General features: G+C 44.5%; 1 protein-coding gene across 1 annotated transcript in view; it reads left to right on the plus strand.

Moving 5' to 3' along the window:
• Positions 1–25655, plus strand: part of PRKCE (protein kinase C epsilon) — a 518187-nt gene that overhangs the window by 286603 nt on the left and 205929 nt on the right. The window contains exon 4 of the mRNA XM_075595803.1: positions 17852–17886. Coding sequence (XP_075451918.1) covers positions 17852–17886 — 35 coding nt within the window. The remainder of the gene's footprint in view (positions 1–17851; positions 17887–25655) is intronic.

A 25655-nucleotide genomic window follows, 5' to 3' on the forward strand; every position in this document is an offset into this window, starting at 1 on the left:
GGGCGCGATCAGGAGGGCACAGGGAAAAAAGTTTGCGTACCCCTGGTCTAGAGCATATAACCGGGTTTCTATTCGTACCACATTTAGCAAACCTTCTACACATGCAATGTTCTTTCTATACTGTAGTTCGTATTATTGTACTGTAATCTTATCAAACCCCCTCCCCCCCAACAATGCCCTATCTGTTGTTGCAAACATAACAGAATAATGAAAGCAAATATGACAGGTGACGTCAGTCGATCCAGCAATCTCTCATTCTTGATCCCATTGAGGCGTAGCCCAGCGTCATTGCCAATGAGATAAATGTATTAAAAAAATCAAGAGCGGTATCAGTTCTTAGCAGTGACATCTGTTTGTGCTGTAAATGCACCTACAAAACTCTTCTTTATAAAATCTCCATTTTTTGTTGCTATAAAAACACAATCTTTTTTGGCAGTTCTGGCACCATCCGTTTTATGGATACAAAATGATCAAGGGATAATCACAAAAGAAATCCCTATTACAGCACTCAAACCATAGATAGTCAATATTAACAATGAACTAAATATCTTTATGTAAGCTGAGTAATCATGATTCAATTCTGAGAAGGGTGATACCAGGTTAAAATACAAAATAATACAATTTTATTAACACAACTCATCTAAGTGCACAAATATACACAGTGACAATTTTAATAATATTAAAAATCCCAATGGTGGAATAGGATGCCAGAGATCTAGGCTAGATCAAATATATATAGAGATACACATAGTAAATACATTTATCTTAGTTACTAGATTCTCCTTGAAAGACACAGTCCTTAGAAGCAGCCAAACAGATATGTTGTGGTTGCAGTATGTGAAAACTGAATTCAATATCACATTAGGATTAAACTCAATTATCAACAACACCACATCCTTAGCTGGTAGCTCATATAATTGGTATGGATATGAACCTAATGGAAGAACAAGAAATGTTTCCGTTTTTACCCTTAAAAAACTGATGAATCAAAGAGGAAGAAGAGTCATATTTAACCATAAATCATTCAATGCCGTTAAGTGATAATACATACATTTCACTGCACAACGAAGAAGGATCTGGCCACAATTGTCTCAAATACATTGTTAACATATAAGTAATATCAACGGTGCGAGTTAAAAACAAAAGAAAAATAAATCGGCTGTCAAAAATGTCCGTTTCTGTAACAGATGCAAACACTGGTGGTAAGATAGCGCTCAAATCCATATACCGAAAAAGGGAACCAAGTGCAAAGGGATATACATACACAATAGAAACACAGAAGAAAAGTGACCAAGGTCACAACAGGCCCTTTAGTATGCACTCATGGTTAGGGTAACAATTATATTTATTAGGATATATCCATAGGGGAGAACCCCACTGTCCAACCCAAACAATACCGATAGTACAAGAGTGACAGGACGTATAACTGTTTCTCTAACAGGTCTTCAAAGTCTAGAGGGAGCATGGGAGCAAGTCAACAAAAAAGAAAGAAATAAAATATATTTTTTGAAAGAACAGTTTGAAAATGTATTTATAAGTATAAAATATAGGTATATAAAAACTTATGGAGAAATTTTCAAACTGATCTGTGCTATGGTATATTCTCTCTTATACTGAGGTGCATCCCTTCTGACAACTAAACAAGCAAGTATACACAATCAAGTTAGCCACAGTTTTGGAACTGCCATTTATAATTCATTACACTGTGGGTAAGCAATATAGGAAACAAGGCTCTGAACACTCACCAAAATTATTAAAACACCCACACTGAGATATTTTCTTTTTCTTGACTTTCTCCCATGCTCCTTTTGGACTTTAAAGGCCAATTCAGCATTCCTGGGACCAGTAAGGTTCTGAGAAGGGAGTTGCAACTATATATATACAGCTGAACCCCATGATAACGCTATACTCGGGGTCCACATAATGAGACCGCGTTAAAAAAAAAAAAAGCTTTGGGCGATTGTGAGTGTGTGTGTTTTGTTTAAATAGGGCTCTTGTTGCCTGTCCTTTCCCCTATGGCTTTTGACACCCAAAGACTACATCTCCCAGCATGCTCGCTGCCTGACAGAGCCTCGTGATTTGTTATTTTCTTTTTTTGGGCAAACTTTTATAACAAATCACGAGGCTCTGTCAGGCAGCGAGCATGCTGGGAGATGTAGTCTTTGGGTGTCAAAAGGCATAGGGGAAAGGACAGGCAGCAAGAGCCCTATTTAAACAAAACAAAACACACACACACACTCGCCCACACACTCGCCCAAAGCTGATGAAGCAGGGAGAGAGCTGCAGATGCGGGTAAGTCCTCGCAGAACCCCTGATCGCGGCGGCCATTTTGGTTTAAAAAAAAACAATTTTAAACGGGAGCCACGCTGAGACTGCATTATAAGCGATCCGCGTTGTAGCGGATCGCGCTATAACGGGGTTGAGCTGTATATCTTTTCACATTTTTGTCACAATTTTTATTGTATCACTTTATATATATTTTATATATAAGGATTCACTGTGGAAGCGCCTAATCGGTCACATTTTGTTCATATACAGTATGTTTCAGTAACAGTTCATTATTTTGATCATACTGAAAATTAAAAAGCAAGAAAACCAAAGGTTAAAAACTAAATATTAACATTCTTTTATAAGGATGACCATTTTTTATTTTCGTTTTGTGTCAATATGTTTTTTGGGGGTAGGGGGGGAGATCTTTGGGTTCACACCCAGCAGATATCAGTAGATGTCTCTACAATTTATAAAACGTATTCAGATGTAGCAAGACTTAACGTCTCTGGTGCCATAGCCGCTCGTGGTCACACGACCGTGATGTTCATGATACAGAAGGATTAACTCTGCGGGGAGTCCCGTTCAGAAGTATGGACCCCCCCCCCCGTCACCGTGATCGCGGCAGACCTGGTCCCCAGTGTTGCAGACATTTGCTTGTGCGGCCGGGGACAGTAAGTCGTACTACTGTTCATTTGTGCATCACAATACTACATGTTATGCCATATCAATTACACCTCTTTTCCTATAATACACTTGCATTTTAAAAATGTATTTTATTTATGTTACAGTACCAAGATGGAACATTATTTCTTGGCATTTAAGAAACAGGAGGCGCTTCGAAAAGGTGTTTTTGTTTTTTTTACCTGAACCTGACTATTTTCATGTAGTTTGACTTCCTGGACTGCAAACTGTTTAACATAAAACAAGTATTCTGTACCTCCTCTGTTAAGGTAACATACCTATTGTGAAACCATTTAAGTTTCCTGGTATTTAATTTTCTCAGTTACTTGGTGGACATCCTGTTCTGGATGTTCTCTAAACTACAGATACTGGTGATGGTGTTAGAGGTGATCTGTTTACCGCTCTTCTGGTAGTTTGACTATCTATGTTCTCTATTTCTAATTGCTGTTATTTAATGAGCACCAGTTCTACGTTCTCATTTAGATTATCTTGTAGTTCTTTAATCAGCTGCTCTTTAACAAATAGAAGCTCTGCATCTTTTTCCTGGAACAGGTAACACTCTAAACTCCTGATGGAAATCCTCAATATCTTGTTGGGCTGCCTTTAAATGCTGCATAAGGTCTTCTACCCTCAGGGGTGCTCAACTTCAGTCCTGAAGCCCCCCAACAGGTCAGGTTTTCAAGATATCACAGCTTCAGCACAGGTGGCTCACTCAGAAGCTCAGTCTTTGACAGAGCTTCTGAGTGAGTCACCTGTGCTGAAGCAGGGACTGATTGAGCCACCTTTGCTGAAGCTGGGATATCCTTAAAATGTGACCTGTTGGGGGACTTGAGGACTGGAGTTGAGAACCCCTGTTCTACCTCATACTCTTTACACTCACTGTCCTGTTCTATTTTATTTTGGACTTCCTTTATATCCTGCAACTCTGCATTTTCTGACTCCAAGCCTGCACCTACTTTTAGTACTGTCGGTACTGTACGTTTCAGAGATGTGTTTCCCATGTAGCAGGAGTTGCATAATATTACCTATTTTTTTTAATTTAGTTTCATTAAATTTGGTGCACTGGGACCACAAATCTGACCATACTGCTAACAAACTTACATGTGACTTGCCAGAATATGCTCTATCTTTAGCGTACTTGCTGGTATACTTTTCTATCAGTACCATGATATCAGCAGAGATAGACTGATCACCCTATGTTAGTGATATGTGGATTTAACCACTGGAACACTGAGCGTTAAACCCTATCTGCTGTTCCATACAGACGTAGCAGCCATTATTGGAATAGACTAGGCCATACTTGATAAATGGGTGGGGCTAATGCGCTATTGCACCCGTTGGCGCACGCTAGCACATGCAATAATGCCTGCTACATCTGTATGTAACCCTATTTAATAAAATGTATCCCTATTAATACTCGCCGTCTTTTGCAGGTCTTGTATCTTCTGATCTTGTGTGTCATGTTGGAGGCACCTAGCCTGGTCCTCACCCACGCCGCGCAGGGTACCTCGGTTTCCCCTGAGTTTCTTAAAGCTTGCTGTGGCTGTTACCGTGTCCTTAAATCAGGTTTATTTCTGATCACTTCAGGTTCACCAATGAAAGAACGACTCCAGTTTCTTTCTTTGGTTTGTTTCTTATTTATCTTGGGTTACAGGAGTCAGCCGTGTAACAGCAGCTTGGTGTTCATAGATTTTCTGCTGGTTAGAGATCTCTCTCTAGCAGTCTCTCTCCTGTTGCTTATAAAGTAAACATTCACGTTACACATACACATCCAACATCTCTTCCTTAGATGGCTTGCTGGTGAGTGGGTTTGTGTCTTTGTCCATATAGGTTGTGTTATTCTTGACTCTGTATTTTTGCATCTCAGCTGTTGTCCCAGATTCAGAATTCTGCTAATTCTGCAACTCTTGGATGGATTTGAAGAATCTTAAGAATCCGCCAATGGATCGCTTAATCTGTGGATTGGAATCTACAAATCCGTCTACGGGTTGCAGAATCCGCAGAGTGTATTGGTAATTATTTTTAAAAATCCGCAAAACGCGAATTGCCCTTTTTTAGATTGATCCATTGAAATTTGCGGACCAAACACCTGCCAATACGCTGCGGATTCAAATTCGCTCAAAAAAAGGTACCCATCTCTACTTTACAACCTGCAAAGAACTATTGACGTTTATATTTCTATTGTTACTCTCTTTAGCAGGGGATCTTGAACTCAACCCAGTCTCTCCCTTCTCACCCTTGTCCCATACCTCTGATAATGCCCCTTTAAATTCCAAAAAGGTGTCTTTGTCGCCCATATAAATATTCGAAACCTGCTATCCAAACTGGATGAACTAAGGGCATGATGCCTTTTGTATAAGTCTAAATCCATAATTCTCACGGAAACATGGCTAATGCGTAATACCCTTTATGCATCTATCTCCGTTCAGGGATTCACAATTTGTAGGAAAGATAGGTCAAAGAGAGGAGGAGGGGTGTTATTTTATATTGAAGACTCTTTACAATTTACACTGCTAAATTGCCCCCAAGTCCATCCTCTTTTGAAATGCTTGCTGGTAAAATCTGCTTCCCTTTCTATAAAGCTATTCTTAATGCTGACATCTACCTCCCCCTCCCCCCCCCCCATAAATCCCACTACAATCCCTGACTGATAGCACTTATTTTCTTGGAACAATTTCCTCTCTGAATGTGAAGAGTGAGCTGTTAGTTCTTGGGAATTTCAACCTCAATATGCTTGACCATCGAAACAACAAAATGTGAACACAACTCAAGTAATTTAATTGACCTACTGCAATCAGTTCCTACGACTTAGTGCCCCAGTCATTGTTATACCGCTTACCTCCCTAATCCCTAAGGTTTTCTGTCCTTTGTTTGTACTCACCATAATTATATAATGTGTGGTTGAAACCTATTCCAGCTGTAAAGCCAGTATAACCATCCTCACACTGATGAGTACCAAAGGGTCAACATAGCTGTCTGTGAGAAGGTTTACTGGCTATGCACTTCTTTACCCCTCGATGTGCTAAAAAGCTGTGTAATGCGGCAGGCATATGCTTGTAGCGGTCCAATTTACAGTATAATGGACATGAAGCAAAAGGTGACATTGTGTGCTCAATTGCATGTCATTTCCCAGAATCCCTGGCTACAGTGGAAGCATTGAATTCTAAGAGATAATGGTGAAAAGCAGGGTTGCAGACCTGTCTGAGACATTGTGCTCACAAGTGATATTTTTATTTACTATCCAATACCATCCAAAGTCATGGAAAAATGTGTCATCTCCCAATTAAAGCTGCAGTTCTAGCTGCCGTTTAAAAAATAAATAAAAATGTTTCCATTCAATATGTGCAACAATACAATCTGCACACTGACAAGTGATTAGCTAAGTTGCTGATCATTCGGGAAGATTCGTCTCGGGGGTTCATTAAATCACTGTAACTGCTGCAGAAGAGTACCCAAGATGCAAAGTTCTGTGTGGAAGATCATGTGACCAGGCAGTCACTAGATACAATTGGTGCACTGCTAGAGAGAGGGCAGGGCTCAAGAGTCTGTTTCAGAAAAGGAAGTGGATGTGACTTTGTAAAAGATTCCTATAGAAAAAGAAATGTCTGTAAATTGAATGTATAACCTATAACCTCTGTTCATTTAATGTAACCATGTAATGTCATCATAACTCTGTGCCCAGGGCATACTTGAAAACAAGAAGTAACTCTCAATGTATTATTTCCTGGTAAAACATTTTTATAAATAAAAGTTAATCTACAGATATGCAGACTTTGTCCTACCCTGGGCATGTGTTTCTTCCTGACATATAGATCTTGCCATTAGGGCAGGATTTAATACAAGTTAATAACAGGAAAAGATTCTTCACTTTTTGTGTAGCTGACGTCCCGGAAAGCACAAACAGTTCACAAATGAAAGGAGAGAACAATTTCTGCAGATGATGAATTGACAGTTAAATTATCAGAATACAGTAAAGCAGAGTACAAAAGGGGCAGATCAGTTATAAACAAATAACTGGAAAACTTTGATCTAGATAGAAAGACCAAACGTATGGTTTGCAAATAAAACATGTTTTAATGAACATTGGGATCCATTCCAGAGCCGGTGTAATCATTAGGCGGCACATTTTGGGGGGTGGTAGGACCGGCTGTGGAAGAGGGCGATGGGCACAGGCAGCAGAGGGGGATGGCGGGCAGGAGAGGAGGGAAGCAGGAGCGGAGCATGGCAGTAGAGGATGGCGAGTGACAAAAGGAGAAGAGGATGGAGGACCGCGGGAGATATGCAGCGTGGCAGAGGAGGTGGGCAGTCGGAGAGTGTCCCAGTGGTCTGACCTGAAAGTGTTTTCTGACTTCGGGGGGCCTATTCTATAAGCCTCGATAAGCCACTTATCGAGGCCATCTCGGTCAAAATGCCTACTGCTATTCTGTAAGCCTCGATTTTTACAGCTGTCAAAAAAAGATCACTGGGTGAGCGGTGATAAGCCACTTATCGGCAGATTCTGAAACTCGTACAATTCTAGTAGCTTCGAGCGAGTTTCTCCCCAAATCCTCACTTAGGATTAAATTGTTTGAAATTTTGATGGCTTGTTATTAGTACATTTTAGAATTGGTTAGCGTTTAAAATTAATTAATTGTTTTGTTGGTTAGTGGTTTTATTGATTTGTTTAGCTAGTGATTTTATTTCTTGAATTGGTTCGATAGGTGTTTTTTTAATTTAATTCTTATGTTTTGGAATAACATAATTTTTGTTATTTTGCTGTTTTGGTGATAGATCATTTGTATTCATGTGTACTATTAGACTTTTTAATTATATTACTGTTGGGGTGATTAGGTGCTTGTGTATTTATTTAATTCTTGTGTATTTTTGGTCTTAATGATTTGTCTTAGGTTGGCCATTGAGTGATATAATGACTTATAATGCCCATATTATATGGATATGATATACCACTGTGCCAATCAATGGGTAGAGGGGGGATATAATGACCCTTGGGTGGGTGGTTAGGCCTCCCGGGTGGGTAGCGGGGGAGGGTGGGTTAAACCCTTAATTACTATAGCGGCTATTAATCGCTACGGTGATTAAGGGTTTAGGGGCGATTAGATTGTATTTTTTCATGTACTCTTCATGGCAATGGAGGACATGAACCTGCAGTATGCTGACGAATGCCATTAATGATGTCAGGGGTAAGTAGAAAGTTGTATTTACTTTATTTATGCTGGCTAATGTTTGATTTTATAATGGGCAAATGAGCTATTATCCATATCTGGATAATAGTTATTTTGTCCATTAATGTACTGTATGTGTTGTGGGGGGTTGTTGGGGTTAGAGGAGGTGGATAGTAGGGTTGTTGTGTTTATTTTTGTTTCTTGGGGGTAGAGGGATTGGGTGATGGGGGTAGTAGCCTAAAGGGTGGGTGTTTAGGTCTTCCGGGGGTAGCGGGACTGGTTAACCCCTTCATTACCATAGCGGTTCCCACCGTTATGGTAGCGAAGGGGTTAACTCCTCCCGCAACCTTCCAGCCAGGCCCAACTACCCACCCTGGGACTACTACCCCTTCATCCACCCCCTCTGCCCCAAGAAACAGGCTATTGAGGTTTAACCTTTTAATTGACTTAGCGGCTAGCCGCTAAGGTAATGAAGCTGTTTTAATACAGGCAGTCCTCGTTTTACAACGCTTCGTTTTACAACGAATGGCTTATCCAACGCTATGCAATGCATACCTATGTTCATTTTTACAACGCCAAAACGTATATATATTATATAATATAATATTATATTATACTATATAATATATTATATTATTATTTTATGTTATATTATATATATAATACAGTATATACACTATATCATTTATGTGTGTGCTGCATATCTTATTGCCTGCATAAAATATTTTGTGTATTTTAGCATTAAAAATGCCTTCAGGAACGGAACCTTTCATTTAAACAGTGTTCCTATGGGAAAACGTGTTTCGCTTTAAGACGTTTCGCTATCCAATGCCATTTTGAGTAACGCATTGTGTCGGATAACCGAGGACTGCCTGTATACATTTTAATACTAGTGTAGATGAGCAGGGGGTCTCCGGAGCAGAACTGTGTTGATTTCAGGTCTGGAGACCCCTGCATCCCGGGATACAGGCACCGTTATGGGGTGCCGTTATTTCCTATGCATTTAAATCCCATGGTCACGTGACGCGAGACATTTAAATGCATAGGCGATACCGGCACCCCATAACGGGGCCTGTATCTCAGGAAGTAGGGGGTCCCCGGACCAGAACTCAACGCTGTTCTGCTCCAGAGACCCCCTGCTCACGTACACTAGTATTAAACATTTTATTAAAATCTTGTGATCGCTGGCGAGGTTTGCGCAGGGAGAGGCGGCTTTCTCTGTGCTGCTCTCTCTGCAGCTGAAAGAAATCGCCGGATAAGCCCTTTTGAGAGAGGCGATCATCACGTCGCCGGCTACTCGCCCGTTTTGGGATTTTTGCTATCACAGGTAATCGAGGCTTTCTGAATACCGTGAAAGCAACACTCAAAAAACTGGCGGCGTAAACGGCCCAGCGATTGTTTTCTGAAGGCGTATAGAATAGACCCTCTGGTGTCTGCCGCTGCTACAGTGCAGCTCCGCCCCGGCTGTTCTCCTCCTCTGCCATCCTGCTCTGCTACCGCGTCCTCTTCTCCCGCTGCCCACCATTCTGCTTCTTCAGTGGGGAGGAAGCGTGGTCATCACACGAAACGCACGTCGAAAAGTAGGGCGTCACGCAGATGACGTCTTTGGAGAGCGACATCAAGCCTACACTCATACGGCTCGTATACTGGTGTTTTTTCATTTCTGTATAACGTTGGGTCCTCCGTGACCATTTACTTGACGGAAATTCGATATGCTTATTTAGGCTGTGTGATACTTTGAAAACTGAAGCATCAGGAAATCAGTTGCTTCACCGCTTGCTTATATATATATATCATAGAAAAAGAACAAAAAGCACTCCGTAATAATAGTCACTGGTGTGGGTGCAGTTCCTATAATGAAGATTAAGCAATATGATACCGTTTGGAAACGAAATCAGCAGGCAGCACTCCAGAATTGAACAAACAAGTGTATTGAAAAAATAAACACAAAACCAACGTTTCGGTCCACGAATGGGACCTTTGTCAAGGTGGTGCACATATACATATATATATATATATGTAACCCTTTTTGTGAACCGGCCGACCCACCCAATCTCACATTGGCCCCTCGTGGTCTAACCGGTCCCTTTCCCTGCAACACACCTGCTCCTAAAGGGTTACTGGTACTGCATAACACCTGTGGCTCCAGGAGATCTGAGCCTCCGCTAGCTGGGAGCCTGGGGAAACCCTTACCATTAACTGGTGCAGCGCCTCCACTTACCCAGGATCCCCCGTTATGAAAGATAGCCCTGGGTAAGAAATACAATAACACACGTAGATGATAAACCAATAACTAACACTTTACTTAACACACACATATAACTCATTACATAACATAACCAGATGCTCTATCCGCATCACCTCAGCCCAATGTCTGGTGTTCCCCACCCAGTGTCCTGTGATCCCCCACACCCAATGTCCCGCAATCCTACGGAAGGTCGTGGGTGACTGCGCAGTCACTAAATTAAGCTAGGGCCCAGTTGGTGCACTTATAATACTTCAGAGATACCTTCCGAGCACTCCGATGCTCGGGACCGCAACTCTCTTCTCAAAGGGTCAGACGTCCGTCTGATCCTTTCCAGGTACTCTGCCGGTGGACCCCAACGAGGGTCCCACCGCTCCACGGGAACTGCAACCGGATCACGGCAACACCAACCGCATGGGAACAGCAACCGCCGCTATCCCTTCCTATCACTAACTACTCCTAGAGTGACAGCAACCCTAACCTAGGGCCTGTCCCTGATGAACCACAACCTGGGATGGCTTGGGGAAAACTCCTAGGGCCTGTGGAACCATAACCTGCCCCCCTTCCCCTAGCTACCCAGTCCTATCTGTAACTGGCTACTAGCTATTAACTAGCTACTCCTAAAGCACCTGCAGCTGACACACCGCTCACACTGTCAGCCTGCAGGGATCCACACACGCTTCACACACACTGCACGCACTGCGCCCAGCACATGCAGCGACAACACACACAGCCAGCTGCAATCACACACAGCCACCTGGATCCCGCAGCAATTCCACTGCTTGCACACTGTGCCTCTTTGCCAGTGCCCACAGCCCTCTCCGCTGTGGCACTGCCAAACTCGCACCTTCCACACCTAAGGGTCACCTCCCTAGCTAGGGCCGTCCCTCTTCAGTTACCCCCTGCCCTTACCGGGAATTGGGGCCTGCCTGGGGATCTAGGGAGAACCCTTACCTGATGCAGGAGCCACGCGCTCCCTGCACCCTTCCTACTCCTTCCTTCTCCTCTGCCTGACTGACGCATGCAAAGCCCGGGAAATGTATCTATATTCCCGGGCTGAGCTTCCTCCAGCCCTATTGGCCGCAAGGGAGCACCTGACCTCTGTCTCCCTAAGCCTCCTGGGAGTTGTAGTTCCCAGGGGGCTGCCTAAGCATTGGGGCCGCGTGCGCACTTGCCCTGCGCATGCGCGAACCCCTAATGGCCACCTCAACCTCTCTATCTTCTTCCCTACTCTCGCGCGATCTCTCCCTGCACTGGGGATCCTATCGCGCGCTTTCCGGTCCCTGCGCATGCGCGAACCTACGCGCAATGGCGGCGCCCTCTCTTCAAGCCGCCGAGCCGGTGGCAACGCGATCGCGGCCCTAGCGACGGCCCGATCGCGTCCCCGGCAACCGGCCTGCACCGCAGGGCAACGCGCTACTCCCTGCTCTGGCCCCCACCCTCGCGAAGTGCCGGCGGGTCCGTCGCAGCCTCCGGCGGCACCCGCTACCACACGGCACTCGCGGAGAGGGGCCAGGGATTTTAAATTTACCTCGGGGCTACATATATATATATATATATATATATATATATATAAACATATACATATATATACACACTCTTGGCTACTTCCAGCCTAATAATCTTTCTGGACTGTTCACATATAGTGAACACAGCATATACATACCAATTTATTACTTTGATGTCTGAGCAGGAATTCTGGGTGTATATATTTGGTAGACACAAAGACTTCTGTGATTAAGGATTTGTCCTACCTTATATACATACATAAATATATCCAGTGTACAATCCTTCTCGTGCACTCCACTGCGGGGATATTTTATTTGTTTTATATACACTCTTTCACTGTAAATAATAACACACATTGGGTCACTTGATTTATCGATGCAATCAAATTTTATTATTTTCATTTTAACTTATCAATTGATCCCATGTCTATCAGACAGCCAGTACAGTAAATAACTGTCGGACCACTTTTGCCCCTATATATTCTACTACAATACTCTGAGTGCAATATTTTGGAGGATATTTTTGATCTTTAGGGATCATTTTTGTACACATTATTATGTCCTCCTATGCACCGTAGTTTACAAGAATATATAGAAAAAATCTTTCATGATATACTGGCGAGCGGACTAATTTATCCTTCTTGCATTTTATTTCCCCCACATATTTTGTCCTTTATTGAGAGGTTGCAGACCCCTGGCCTAGGGGGCCGACTACCCTTGCACCGCCGGCCCTGTTCCATTCCACCTCTGCAGTGACATTGTATACAAACTAATATATGGTTCAGTGCAGATTTAAGCAAGCACAGGGACCCCCGCTGTGTTAATCCGATGGGCCATTAGTCTGTCTGCAGAAATTTCACTAAAATGTTGGCAGCATTACCTGGATTTTGCCCCAGAATTTCCAAGGCAAGTTTTAGAATACTCGTCGTTGCACCTGTACAATACATACCTACATACCTTATGTAGGTTTATATAACGTGTACATTTGAGATTATACATTTTTTTTTTAACATTTGGCATGTAAATATTACTAAAGTATGTACAGAAAAAAAATGAAACAGAAGTTACATATTGTTTAAAAAAAGATGCACATATTTCATACCGTATTATCCAGGAAATGGTTTACTCTTAATAAACAGTTCTTTCTCAGAGCCGCATGTTATTCAATCCCTTTTGGATTTTTTTTTTATTACACAAACAACATTAGGAAATGTCCTTGTAGTGTTTGTCCAGCAGGATCTGTTATGTGGCTGCAGAAATAGATTATAAGTGCCCTTTGTGTGGCTAGATATTGTACTGGTCTTTGGCCTATGGCTCACAGTATGAGGTCAAGTTATTTTGTTCCTATCTCGACAGTTAAAGGCATTAACTAGACAAAGTTTTTAAATTAAGATAACTCTGGTACTGATAATCATTACTGATAACAAATACTTTTGTTTTTCACTTGGCATCGGCAACTAACACTTGCTGCCTGTAGACGCTATAACCTCTAATTCTTTTGGGGTGGTACGTGTATAGTGCTGAGGTGTACATACTGTAGGACTAAAGAAAACGAATGCATCTGACACATTTATGGGAGCTTGATATTTTGGGGGCCTTATTCCTTTATGTTGCTGAAAGATATTTTTTCAAAGAATAGGATTGTATTATTTTATACTTGTCCATGGAAGTCTTTGATTTGCTTCTAATATCATAACAGGCTCGCTAGATACAATTCGATCAGCGCTAATACACTGTTGGTTGAATGATTTCCCAGAGTTGGAAGACTTTAAGGTCATAATATAAAGCAATCAGTAAATGTACACTACTGACCTCAGAAAAGAGAAATGCAAAAGTGTGTTCTCCCATCCATCAGTTCAACTCAATTCACACTACAATAATTACAATCAGTATCTAAACATTTTCATATTCACCCCAAGCACAGTATAAAACATTTACTTTTGGAAACTTGACAGAATGAAGAGTTACCTTAATTGTCTATGATTGTAGACCTGGTACTTCTTTCTCAAGGTCACTTTTTGGCTATTTGTAAACTCGCACCATTTCCTTATAGAGTGCTGTTGTTTTCATTATAGAGGCCAAACATTGTGTTATTCTCTAGTCTAGATGATAAAGAAGACAGGGCAAACACATTTTGTAAAGAAATAAGAACACTACAGTATTTTAAGTTGCTCCCACTTTCAGTTAGATTCAGAAGCACGGACACCCGCTGACTTAATCACCCCGGACAGATTACTGCTTTCTTGGTTGCGGCCCTAGCGCCCTCTGGCAACCTCGTGCACCCACGGAGGCAGTAAGTCCTGCTACATCTATAGGAGGCAGAAAATGAGGCAATTGGCATATTCCTCCATAACATTTTAACAGCTAGAATTCTGCCTATAATTACTGTTTCAAATATAAGATAATAAAAGAAAAATAGGGGATTTTACAGTTATATGTAATAATAGTAAAGTAATTATATTAATGCCGTAGATCCCAATGGTGGTGAAAAAAGGCGAAGCACAGCATGCAAAATATAGGGGCTACAATACAAAATCTTCAATTAAAAACAACTTTAATTAGGTTGGTGACAACATGGGATAGAGCAGGGTGAATCACTCTGATTCACCCTGCTCTATCCCATGTTGTCACCAACCTAATTAAAGTTGTTTATAATTGAACATTTTGTATTGTAGCCCCTATATTTTGCTTGCTGTGCTCCGCTTTTTTTCACCACCATTGGGATCTACTGCATATCATTGTGAGCTGGAGGCACACACTGGAAATGGACCATATATATATATATATATATACCCTGAGCTTATACATATCAATGGTTTATATCAGACACTCACTGGTGTATCAGTTGTTCATCTTCAGGCAAGTTTATACAAATAGAAGCTTTATACAGGAATATCAAAAAAGTTAATACTGGCCCTGATGGTACTGCTGCTCAATCAATAGGATCGTCCCCTGATCCTTGGTGGAGATGTAGATAGAATGGAGATGAGCGCATGTAAAAAGAAACAACAGAGTGTATAAAATATATACTAAAGAACAATGTGCAAGGACAATAGGGTAGGAGATAATCATATAGGGCTATAGGTACTCACACGGGCATATGTGAGCAAAATCCCTCAACGTTGTCTTGAAGGTTCTCACTCTGGTCACGGAGTGGACTCGTCTGCTGGAACCGGCACTGGCATGCGTGAGTCAAATCACTTGGTGTGGTCCTCTTTGTTGCTCCTAATGCTTCTTATAGCCGTGTGTTCATTATCTATATGCCTAGAGCAACACGTTTCCTGACGAAGGAAATTGAATTTCCGAAACATGTTGTTCTAGGCATAGCGTGGAGCCTTTCTGACCTTCTGCAGCTCCCGTAGTTGTTTCCAGTTTCTGGGACTCAGCCCTGTATCCGGACGCGGAGAAGGGGACTCACTGCTACCGGAACTGTACCCAGCCACGGAGACTACATTTATTATAGATAATTTACACACGGCTATAAGAAGCATTAGGAGCAACAAAGAGGACCACACCAAGTGATTTGACTCACGCATGCCTGTGCCGGTTCCAGCAGACGAGTCCACTCCATGACCAGAGTGAGAACCTTCAAGACAACGCTGAGGGATTTTGCTCACATATGCCGATGTGAGTACCTATAGCCCTATATGATTATCTCCTACCCTATTGTTCTTGCACATTGTTCTTTAGTATATATATTACACACTCTGTTGTTTCTTTTTACATGCGCTCATCTCCACTCTATCTACATCTTTATCTAAAATGTAAGAATAAATTAATCACAATGAAAGCGATGCGTTTCTGCCCCCTAGCAGCGAAAGGGTTAAACCTTGTTGTTCGCCCTTGTGTTGCTGTCTGTTTAACACACAATGCGTTCCAAATAAAACATGAATTGCTAGTGCTTCTTTCATGTAACCACAGCATTTCTCATTCAACCACAAGAAACAGCACATTCTGCCAAATTCCCATCTTATTGCATTTTAGTTCCTTCCCCTATATCTGTGGAAACTCAATGACCAAAGCTTTGGAGATCGAACCCAAAGGAAATGATCCAGATGTTGACCTAACGCTCAACATTGTAAAAATGTTCTTTCATACATTGGAGGATATTGTAGTAACTCAGAGTTGTACATATCCGGGCAGAAAGAGCCCTTTCCGCTCATTTGTCAGATATTGGTATTCTGTAAGCCTTTCTTGCATGTGCAAACCATGTGGAAAAGGCTAGAGGTGGTTCCATTCTGGCTCTGAAAATAAGGACGGAATGACCAATAAAGATCAAACTCAGAGAGAGATACTTTAGTAGAGTTTCAGGGAGAGACATCTGTGCTCTGAAAATAGGACACATGAGGTACCTGGGAGATATGAAAAGTATATTTAAACGATTGACTCCCCACACCTCCTAAAGGATTTCCATAATGCCCTTTGTGATGAAGGGGGTGCTGGTGTCAGAAGCAACAGGATCAGAACCCAGAGCCTCTGCTATTGACAGCAACAGCTCTAGCACCAAACTAAACCACACCTGCAGCTAATACATCTATTAGCATATTTCCCACGTGTCTCGGGTGTACTCCTTTTCTGCACAAGGCACATTTAACTGGCAACCAGGAAGCGGAAATTGTGCGGTTTTAAAGGAAACCAGGGGTAAGGGCTCATAGGGGTTATAGGAGAACGTTATGCGCGGACCACCGGGCAAAAAAATGCTTTGTGTTGGCAGTGCATGTGCGATCGATACTTGCCGGCTGCTCATTCGCATGCGTGATTGGCACTTGCCGACCATGCATGCGGGACCGGTAAACTCTGATTGTGAATGTGCGACCGGCAAACTCCGAGCTTTTCGCGCATGCGTTGTCGCGAGTGCCAGGAAAAATTTGGATTGGTCACCCTAGAGAGTGGGCCCCCAAGAGCATGGGCCCCCGGGCTTCACCCAGGCTGCCCGGGCTATAGCTAGGCCCATAGTTATTATAGGTGTGAGTAGCTAAAATGTAGGCTGTGACAGTAGCATTTCTAAGCATCTGGTTTAGTTCAATGCTAGAGCTGCAGCCCTGATTAGCAGAGGATGCGTGTTTTGGTCCTGTTGGGTCTGACACCAGGGGCCTAAACCTCTCACTATATAGATCTTAGGAAATCATTTTGGTAGTGTGGGTGTGTGACTCATTTAAATATACTTTTCATAATTCATTAGCATAACTCCCATAGGTTAGTTAGAGGGAGGTTTGAGGGGATATATAGAATTTGAGACTCTACTAACCTTTGTCTCTCTCGGCCGATAGCGCCACCTTCAGGCAATGCCACTTCAAAATACAATCCGTGCGGATTGGTTGTTTCACTGTGCAGTTTGTCACATTGTATAGACACGATTTAAACAATGTGATTTGTAATACAGAATATGGCTAGTTGTCGCATTTTATTCCGTGACATGATCATATCAAACCGCGCTGTTTACAAGGACAAAGTGGCAGCTACTGGTATATCCCCCTAAATCTTTAATCCTCACATATTCCATATATCAGTAAATACAGTGCAGTATTTTTCATAATTCTTTCTGATGAACTTAGTTAAGCGGTATATTTATTTTCTCCTCGTGTTTAATGTCTCATTGGGTTAGCACTGGACTAATTCATATTTCACTATTATATCATCATTTTAATAAAAAATATGTTTATTTCCTTGTTAATAATGATTTACTAAATAAATGCTGTGAGCTGCTAATGTAAATAAATGTTCTTGCTTTCTCCCCTTCTCTTTTCTTCCTCATTCCTTCCTTCTTCCTCCATCCTTTCCTTCCATTTATTTTATACTTCCTATCATTTTTAACATGAAAAGTTCAGCTGCTCTGATGTTTCTTAGATGAAACTATTGCTGCCCCATTCCTTTTCCTACGCATTTGGAATATTACTTGTTGAGTTTATTTAATTACATTATATTTAAAAATGTCTAACTACGTGATATATTTCTCTTTCTAATTTGTATTTTTTTATTTACAGGGGTGTTATAGGAAAACAGGGATACCAATGTCAAGGTAAGAAATATCTCAAATATCGCTACAGTTTACCGCGTCACTCACTGGAAATGTAGGGAATTGGGAGGTACATCACTGTGTATCTTGTTTCCACAGTACCTTACAGTCACAACTTTTTTAATTACTTCATTACCAGAGTCATTAGTGAATACTAGCAGTCGTTAGTAGCTAGTCAAACAGGTGCTGGGCCAGTGTTTAAAAAGTGAGCTAAGATTGGCCTCTGTCTTGACAGATGTCACATCTCAAGGGAACATCACATTGTCCTTTGACATTCCAGTATGTTTTGACGCTACTCAAAATAGGCTTTTCATTTTTACTTCTGCTGCTCATGTCCACTGACATGGGAAAAGCTTTGCAAAGACAATGAAGCATTGTGGAACATCAGACAGGAACATATTTGTTTCAAAAGAATTGTTTTAACCAGATGTGCCTTGCCATTGTAGTACCACAGTAAAATGTTAACTTCCCCCAGTTATGAAAAACAGTAGGGTACACAGCATTTGTACAAGATAGGAGGTGAGATTCCACCTAAGCTTTGAAGATGGTAAAAATGAGACCCTAGTGCAATGATGGGCAACAGGTGGCCACCCCAGCATTCCGCTCCACCTAGTGCAGAGGAAGTGGAGATGTTGCTGGTTTACAAAGCTGGGTGGGGGCAGTGTGCAGCATCCACCAGCTATGTTGCCTACCGCTACCCTAGTGCATAATACCCTGCAGGTGTAAAAAGTTTCAAATACGGTGGTGAAAGAGAAGAGGAATCTAAGACATGGGAGATTCATAGAGCGAAGTGAATCCGAAAGTTTGAGAACTGAACCAGACTGAAAGATGTTTGTGTATCCAGAAATGTAAAATATAGAGTAGCTCAAAGGAATAAAATACCTGAAGAAAAGCCAGCAGATTGTGTGAGAGGTAAGAGGACAGTCAGTAAGATGTTACTAATTTAGCTTGGTAATATTTATAAAATTCTACTGGGTGCAAAGCTAGGGCAAGATTGGAGCAAAACATATATTAAACTTAAAGGGGATGAGACCGCTCATCCGTTAATATACATCAGAATGAATATCAAAAGATAGGCAGGTGCTTATTAGGGGCAGAATAATATATTCTTAACAGTGTGATCCAGAGAGGATCAGAAAGGGTCCCAATTTTGTATAGCACTCAGTGCCAGAAATAGGTGAACTGGATAGCAGTGATCCTACAGGAAAATTACCTGTATAGGGAAATTATTATACACTACCGACACACTTTATTGAAGTGTGGTCGGTACCGCAAGCCGGGAAATCTCCCGGCTTGCTAGTGGCCGCGCGGTCACGCGTCATCGGGAGCGTGCGCCCGCTGCACGCGTGTCCAGGGGCTCCCCGAGGGAGCCCTGGTGTCCCGCGATCGCGGGACAGCGGCAGGGGGTTCCGGGGGACCCGGCGGACCCGGCAGCGGTAGGGAGAGCGCCCCGATCGGAGGGCGCTCTTCCGCTGCTTCGGCGTGCGCCCGTCACACTCGGGCGCACGCCAGGCTACTGCTGCGGCACAGAACGGGCAAATGCTCGAATAAACTGTGCCGCAGCAGTAGGCTAATAATTTCCCTGTACAGGTAATTTTCCTGTAGGATCACTGCTATCCAGTTCACCTATTTCCGGCACTGAGTGCTATACAAAATTGGGACCCTTTCTGATCCTCTCTGGATCACACTGTTAAGAGCAAAACATATAATCAGATTTATGAAGGAAAATGAACCCCCATTAAAAGCAATGGTATATTTAAAATAATAAACAAACAAAAAAAAACATTTTGTTTTATGGACACAAACAAGCAGTGGATAATTTGTTGAGGAGGAGTTGGCAAAGGATAACAGAAGGAATGCTTGTTGTTCAAATGTCAAGCGAGTGAAGAATAAGCAAGAAAAAATAATGAATTATCAGTAACAAACGGGCTCGCCAGAAGGATGAATATGGAATAGTGACATTGAGATTTGGCCCCATGAGGATTGTTGCTAATTTTTAAGTGCCGCTTCTGAAGAGTATTCAGCATGATAGTCTGATTGCAGAGGATAAAAGGGAGAATAAGAATGCAGAATGCAGAACGTGTATTGGAAATAGAGGATCAGAACACTTTCATGCCGGATGGCTGGCGATACCCAAGTGTGTCCGGTCTTCTGTGAGCCCTTTTGATAGTGTGGTCCTAACCGTCCAACAGTGATGAGAGCAGAAGTGCAGACCGGATCAAGTGGTGAACTCAATCCCTAGAAAATTAGCAATAATGACATGACGTTCCCTGAACATTATAATATTCCCTGAACATTATAAGGGCCCATAGACTGCTGGCGCCTAAGGATTAAATGTTGATAGAAAGCTATGATCCAATTGGCTCATCTCTTCTTTACTTTTCTTAATTCCTCTATTCCTAGGTACATGTATTCTTTAATGCTTATAATATAAACAAAAGACAAAAGTTTCCAATGCTACATCCAATATGACAAAAAATTATCTGTCTGTCTGTCTGTCTGTCTGTCTGTCTGTCTGTCTATATATATATATAAAAACAGAAGTTGCAAATGACCGATTTTGATATAAAGCATATTAATGTTTTCTGTTTATCTAGAACTCCATGTAAAGTTTTAATCGTTTTTTTTTGTGTTAACGGAGCAATTCCAAACGCCCCACTTTTTTAAACAAGTATAGGAGGCAGGTGGTCTCTGGAGCTGAACCGCATTCATTTCAGCCCAGGAACCCCTTCCTTCCCCAGACACTTACTGGAGAAGGAGCTGCACGTACTTCCTAGAGCAGGAGTGGGCAACCTATTTTTCAATGTAGCCACAGGTGTGGCGAATTAGAAGTGAAAATAGCCACACCATGTAAAAATGTAGGTATTATGTTGCGCATGCGAAAATTTTAATCACACGGTTTGAAAAAGTTTATAAATTCTCAGACCATAACCCCCCTCAAGCTCCCTCACCCCCTCCTCCTCTCACCCCCTCATGCCACCACCACTATCTTCCTCCTAATCTCATTTCCCCCTTCATCATCTCATGTAAACCCCCTCATCTCCCCCAGCACCCTTCATCATCTGCCCCAGCACCCTTCATCATCTGCCCCAGCACCCTTCATCATCTGCCCCAGCACCCTTCATCATCTTCCCCAGCACCCTCCAACATCTCCCCCAGCACCCTTCATCATCTGCCCCAGCACCTTTCATCATCTGCCCCTGCACCCTTCATCATCTGCCCCAGCACCCTTCATCATCTGCCCCAGTACCCTTCATCATCTCCCCCAGCAGCTCCCTCATCATCAGGCAGCAGCAGCCCTCTACCCCCTGTCCCAGGCATCAGCCCCCACCCTCCCCCGTATCAGGCATCAGCCCCCGTCCCCCGTATCAGGCATCAGCCCCCGTCCCCCTCATCAGGCATCAGCTCCCCTCCCCCGTATCAGGCATCAGCCCCCCTCCCCATCCCAGGCATCAGCCCCTGTCCCCAATCCCAGGCATCAGCCCCCCTCCCCCCGTCCCAGGCATCAGCCCCCCTACCCCCTGTCCCAGGCATCAGCCCCCTTCCCCCCCGTCCCAGGCATCAGCCCCCGTCGCCCCCGTATCAGGCATCAGCCCCCGTCACCCCCGTATCAGGCATCAGCACCTGTCCCCCGCATCAGGCATCAGCCCCCGTCCCCCGCATCAGCCCCGTCTCCTAACCAGATTGCGGCGGCTTAGAAAGAAAGGGAAGGAAGCGGTGGTGGCGGGCCTGGCCAGGGGAGGGAGGGGATGGGGAGGAGCGTGTCAGCGCATCAACTTCTGGTACTGGAGCAGAGGAAGCGCGTCACACCACTGAAGCGGGCTGGGAGGAAGGGGAGCGTGCCACACAGCTGGAGCGCACTGCTTCCCTACCAAGTAAGGCAGGCCTGCACAACTCGTAAAGCGAGAAGGGCCGAACTGCTCCAAGGAAAATAAATTTGGGCCGCGCGGGAAAAATCATCATCATCTCTCCTCCAGCACCTCTCATCATCATCCTCATATATCTCCCCCAGCACCCCTCACCCCTTTGCGATACTCCCCCACCTATCTCTCATACCCCCATCTCTCTCCCTCACCCACACACATAATACTCCCTCTCAACATCAAACACACAATACCCCCCTGCACACCACACACATCCCACCCCCCCTGCACCTCACATCCTTCTCCCCCCGTGCACCTCACATCACTCTCCCCCCGTGCACCTCAAATCACTCTCCCCCCGTGCACCTCACATCACTCTACCCCCGTGCACCTCACATCACTCTCCCCCCGTGCACCTCACATCACTCTCCCCCCTGCACCTCACATCACTCTCCCCCCTGCACCTCACATCACTCTCCCCCCTAGCACCTCACATCACTCTCCCCCCCTGCACCTCACATCACTCTCCCCCCTGCACCTCACATCACTCTCCCCCCTGCACCTCACATCATTCTCCCCCCCTGCACCTCACATCACTCTCCCCCCCTGCACCTCACATCACTCTCCCTCCCTGCACCTCACATCATTCTCCCCCCCTGCACCTCACATCATTCTCCCCCCTACACCTCACATCATTCTCCCCCCTGCACCTCACATCACTCTCCCCCCCTGCACCTCACATCACTCTCCCCCCCTGCACCTCACATCACTCTCCCCCCTGCACCTCACATCATTCTCCCCCCTGCACCTCACATCACTCTCCCCCCTGCACCTCACATCACTCTCCCTCCCTGCACCTCACATCATTCTCCCCCCCTGCACCTCACATCATTCTCCCCCCTACACCTCACATCACTCTCCCCCCTGCACCTCACATCACTCTCCCCCTGCACCTCACATCACTCTCCCCCCTGCACCTCACATCACTCTCCCTCCCTGCACCTCACATCACCCCCCCTACCTCCCATCACCTCCCCTATCTCCAATCACCCCCCTACCTCCAATCACCCCCCCTGCACCTCCAATTACCCCCCCTGCACCTCCAATGACCCCCCTCTGCACCTCCAATGAACCCCGCTGCACCTCCAATGACCCCCCCCTTACACCTCCAATGACCCCCCTGCACCTCCAATGACCCCCCTGCACCTAGAATGACCCCCCTGCACCTCCAATGAACCCCCCCTGCACCTCAAATGACCCCCCCTGCACCTCCAATGACACCCCTCCCTCTCTACCTCGGTTTGCTCGGAGGAGGCGGCAGAGAAGGCCGGACTGCACGCGCGCGCTCTAGCAGGCATGGAAGTGCCTCAATGCTAGAGCGCGCTGCTGCCTGCAGTTCTCTGAGCGGGCTGATCCGGGAGGGGGAAGAGCAGGCTGATCCGGGAGGGGGGAGAGCGGGCTGATCGGGGAGGGGGGGAGAGCGTGAGCGGGCGGATCGGCGAGGGGGGAGAGCGTGGGGGACCGGGAGCGAACTCGAGAGGGAGAGCGGAAAGCCGCTGCGGGCCGCACAGTGAGTGCAGGAGTCCCGGCGGCCCTTATATTGTGGTTACTCAATTCGCCACACTTTGACTCCCAATTCGCCACAAGTGGCGAATGGCGAAAGGGTTGCCCAGCCTGGTCCTAGAGGTTTAAATCCCCCACATGACGCAGGCCAATAGGAAGCCGCGACACCTAGACTTACTATTGGCCCACGTGGTGCGGGCGATTTAAACCTTCATTGTGTCTCCCCTGGAGGGGATGCTACTGCAGCACCTTCCCTGGTATCTATCTTGGGATCTTGGGAAGCAGGGGGTCTCGGAGTTTAAATTCACGCGGTTCAGCTCCAAGGACTCCCTGCTCCCTATCATGTAGAAAAAAAGAAGAAGAGGGGGTGGTAAGATTAATAAAAAAAAAAAGGAACTGGGGGAACTGGTCCTTTATGTTCGGAGATATTATAGTGAGAAGTAGAGATGAGGTGCTGGCAGATTGTTGTGGAGCTCGGGAGGGGGAAGTATGCAGCAAGTATAGATGGAGAGTTGGATATTTTTTAATGAAGAGAAGAGATGGGGTGCTGGGCCATCATGGAGAATACTAGAGGTTGGGTGCTTAAGGCTAAGGCCCCGCTCCCTCAGTCAGCGCGCCCGCACTGCAGATAGGCGGGGCGCTGCCAGGCAATTGACCGCGATATGCGGTCTGTAGGGAGCCGGGAGCCGGAGCGGGAGGGGGGGGGGGGGGGGCGTAGTAAAACTTTGCCAGGTCTGAGATCGTGGTGCCGTGGTGCCGTCCACCACCCCCACACACAACACATACACATACATACATACATACACACATACATACATACACACATACATACACACATACAAACACACAAACACACATACATACATACACACATACATACATACACATACACATACATACATACATACACACATACATACATACATACACACATACATACACACATACATACACACAAACACACATACATACATACACACATACATACATACACATACACATACATACATACATACACACATACATACATACACACATACATACATATACATACACATACATACATACATACACACATACATATACACTCACACATTTTTCCCCGCAGCTCCTTCCCTGCTCCCCTCCCAAGCCGCCTCCCATCCGTAGCTCCTTCCCTCATTGGCTGACTGCCGCACCACGTGACGCGTCAGAGCTGCAAATCACTAGGAGCTTGCAGCATCGGCCGGCTGATGCGTCACAGCACGCAGTCAGCCAAGTCGTGAGGAGCCAGCGGGGACCCCCACACTAGAGGAAAGGGGCTGGTGGTCCACGGCCGCGAGGGCCGCCGGACGCAGCGGGACCAAAGCCTAAGCCAGGGGTGGCCAACTCCAGTCCTCAAGGGCCACCAACAGGTCAGGTTTTCAGGATATCCCTGCTTCAGCACAGGTGGTGCAGTCTAAGACTGTGCAACCTGTGTGGAAGCAGGGCTATCCTAAAAACCTGACCTGTTAGTGGCTCTTGAGGACTGGCGTTGGCCACCCCTGGCTTAAGCCATGTAGTAACGGTTTTAGGTGGAGTTCATAGAGAAGAGATGCAGGGGCAGTGTACATTTATATTGAATCTTTACGAGGATGACTGGGGATGGAGTTTTGCATCAGCACCTTTCTATGGTGACTTCAATTAGGGTGTTGAGGCTTTTGATGTGCACTTGATGTCCAGCCGGGTTCTTTCTCCTAAAGGCAGGTGATGGTTGTTGACAGTGAAGAGTTGTTTCTCTATTTGTTTTTTTATTTTCTAAAGATGGGATTGAGAGTACTAAGAGAATGCATGCTGCATACATCAGTTACTTTAACTTTTAACAATGTTTAGATGAGTTAACATATGAACGCTGCGCAATTCTTTTAGTTGAGTGATCAGACCTTCAAGTTTGCCTGGATTAGTGTGTGAGCCTGGTGTTAACGCATGTTTATCTTTGCTAAACCTGCCCTACATGAAGTCTTACCTCAGCTTATTTCTGCTGTGCTTGTTTGGGGATGAAAACATGGTGGGAAATGTTATCGTTTGCCAGTTTCTGTTTCTCATGCTCCTTATCTCCGCCAGCCTGTCTGTCCCCCATGTGCCTTTCACTTTGTATGTGTTTGGTATACTTTTAATGAGAATAACTGCCTGTCAAAGACGATTTTCTGGCAGAAAGCATGTTCATGTTTAACCAATTATAGCCTGGATATTGAACCATATATCAGGGGTGAGCAAAGTGTTTACGCCGCGCCTCCCCTTATTCCTCCATGATATTAGTCGGACCTCCTCCTGCCTGATGTAATCCAAATCACGAAAACTTTTTTTTTTTATCAATCGGTATACAAT

This window comes from Ascaphus truei, chromosome 4, assembly GCF_040206685.1.
Source record: "Ascaphus truei isolate aAscTru1 chromosome 4, aAscTru1.hap1, whole genome shotgun sequence".
Taxonomy (NCBI): Eukaryota; Metazoa; Chordata; class Amphibia; order Anura; family Ascaphidae; genus Ascaphus; species Ascaphus truei.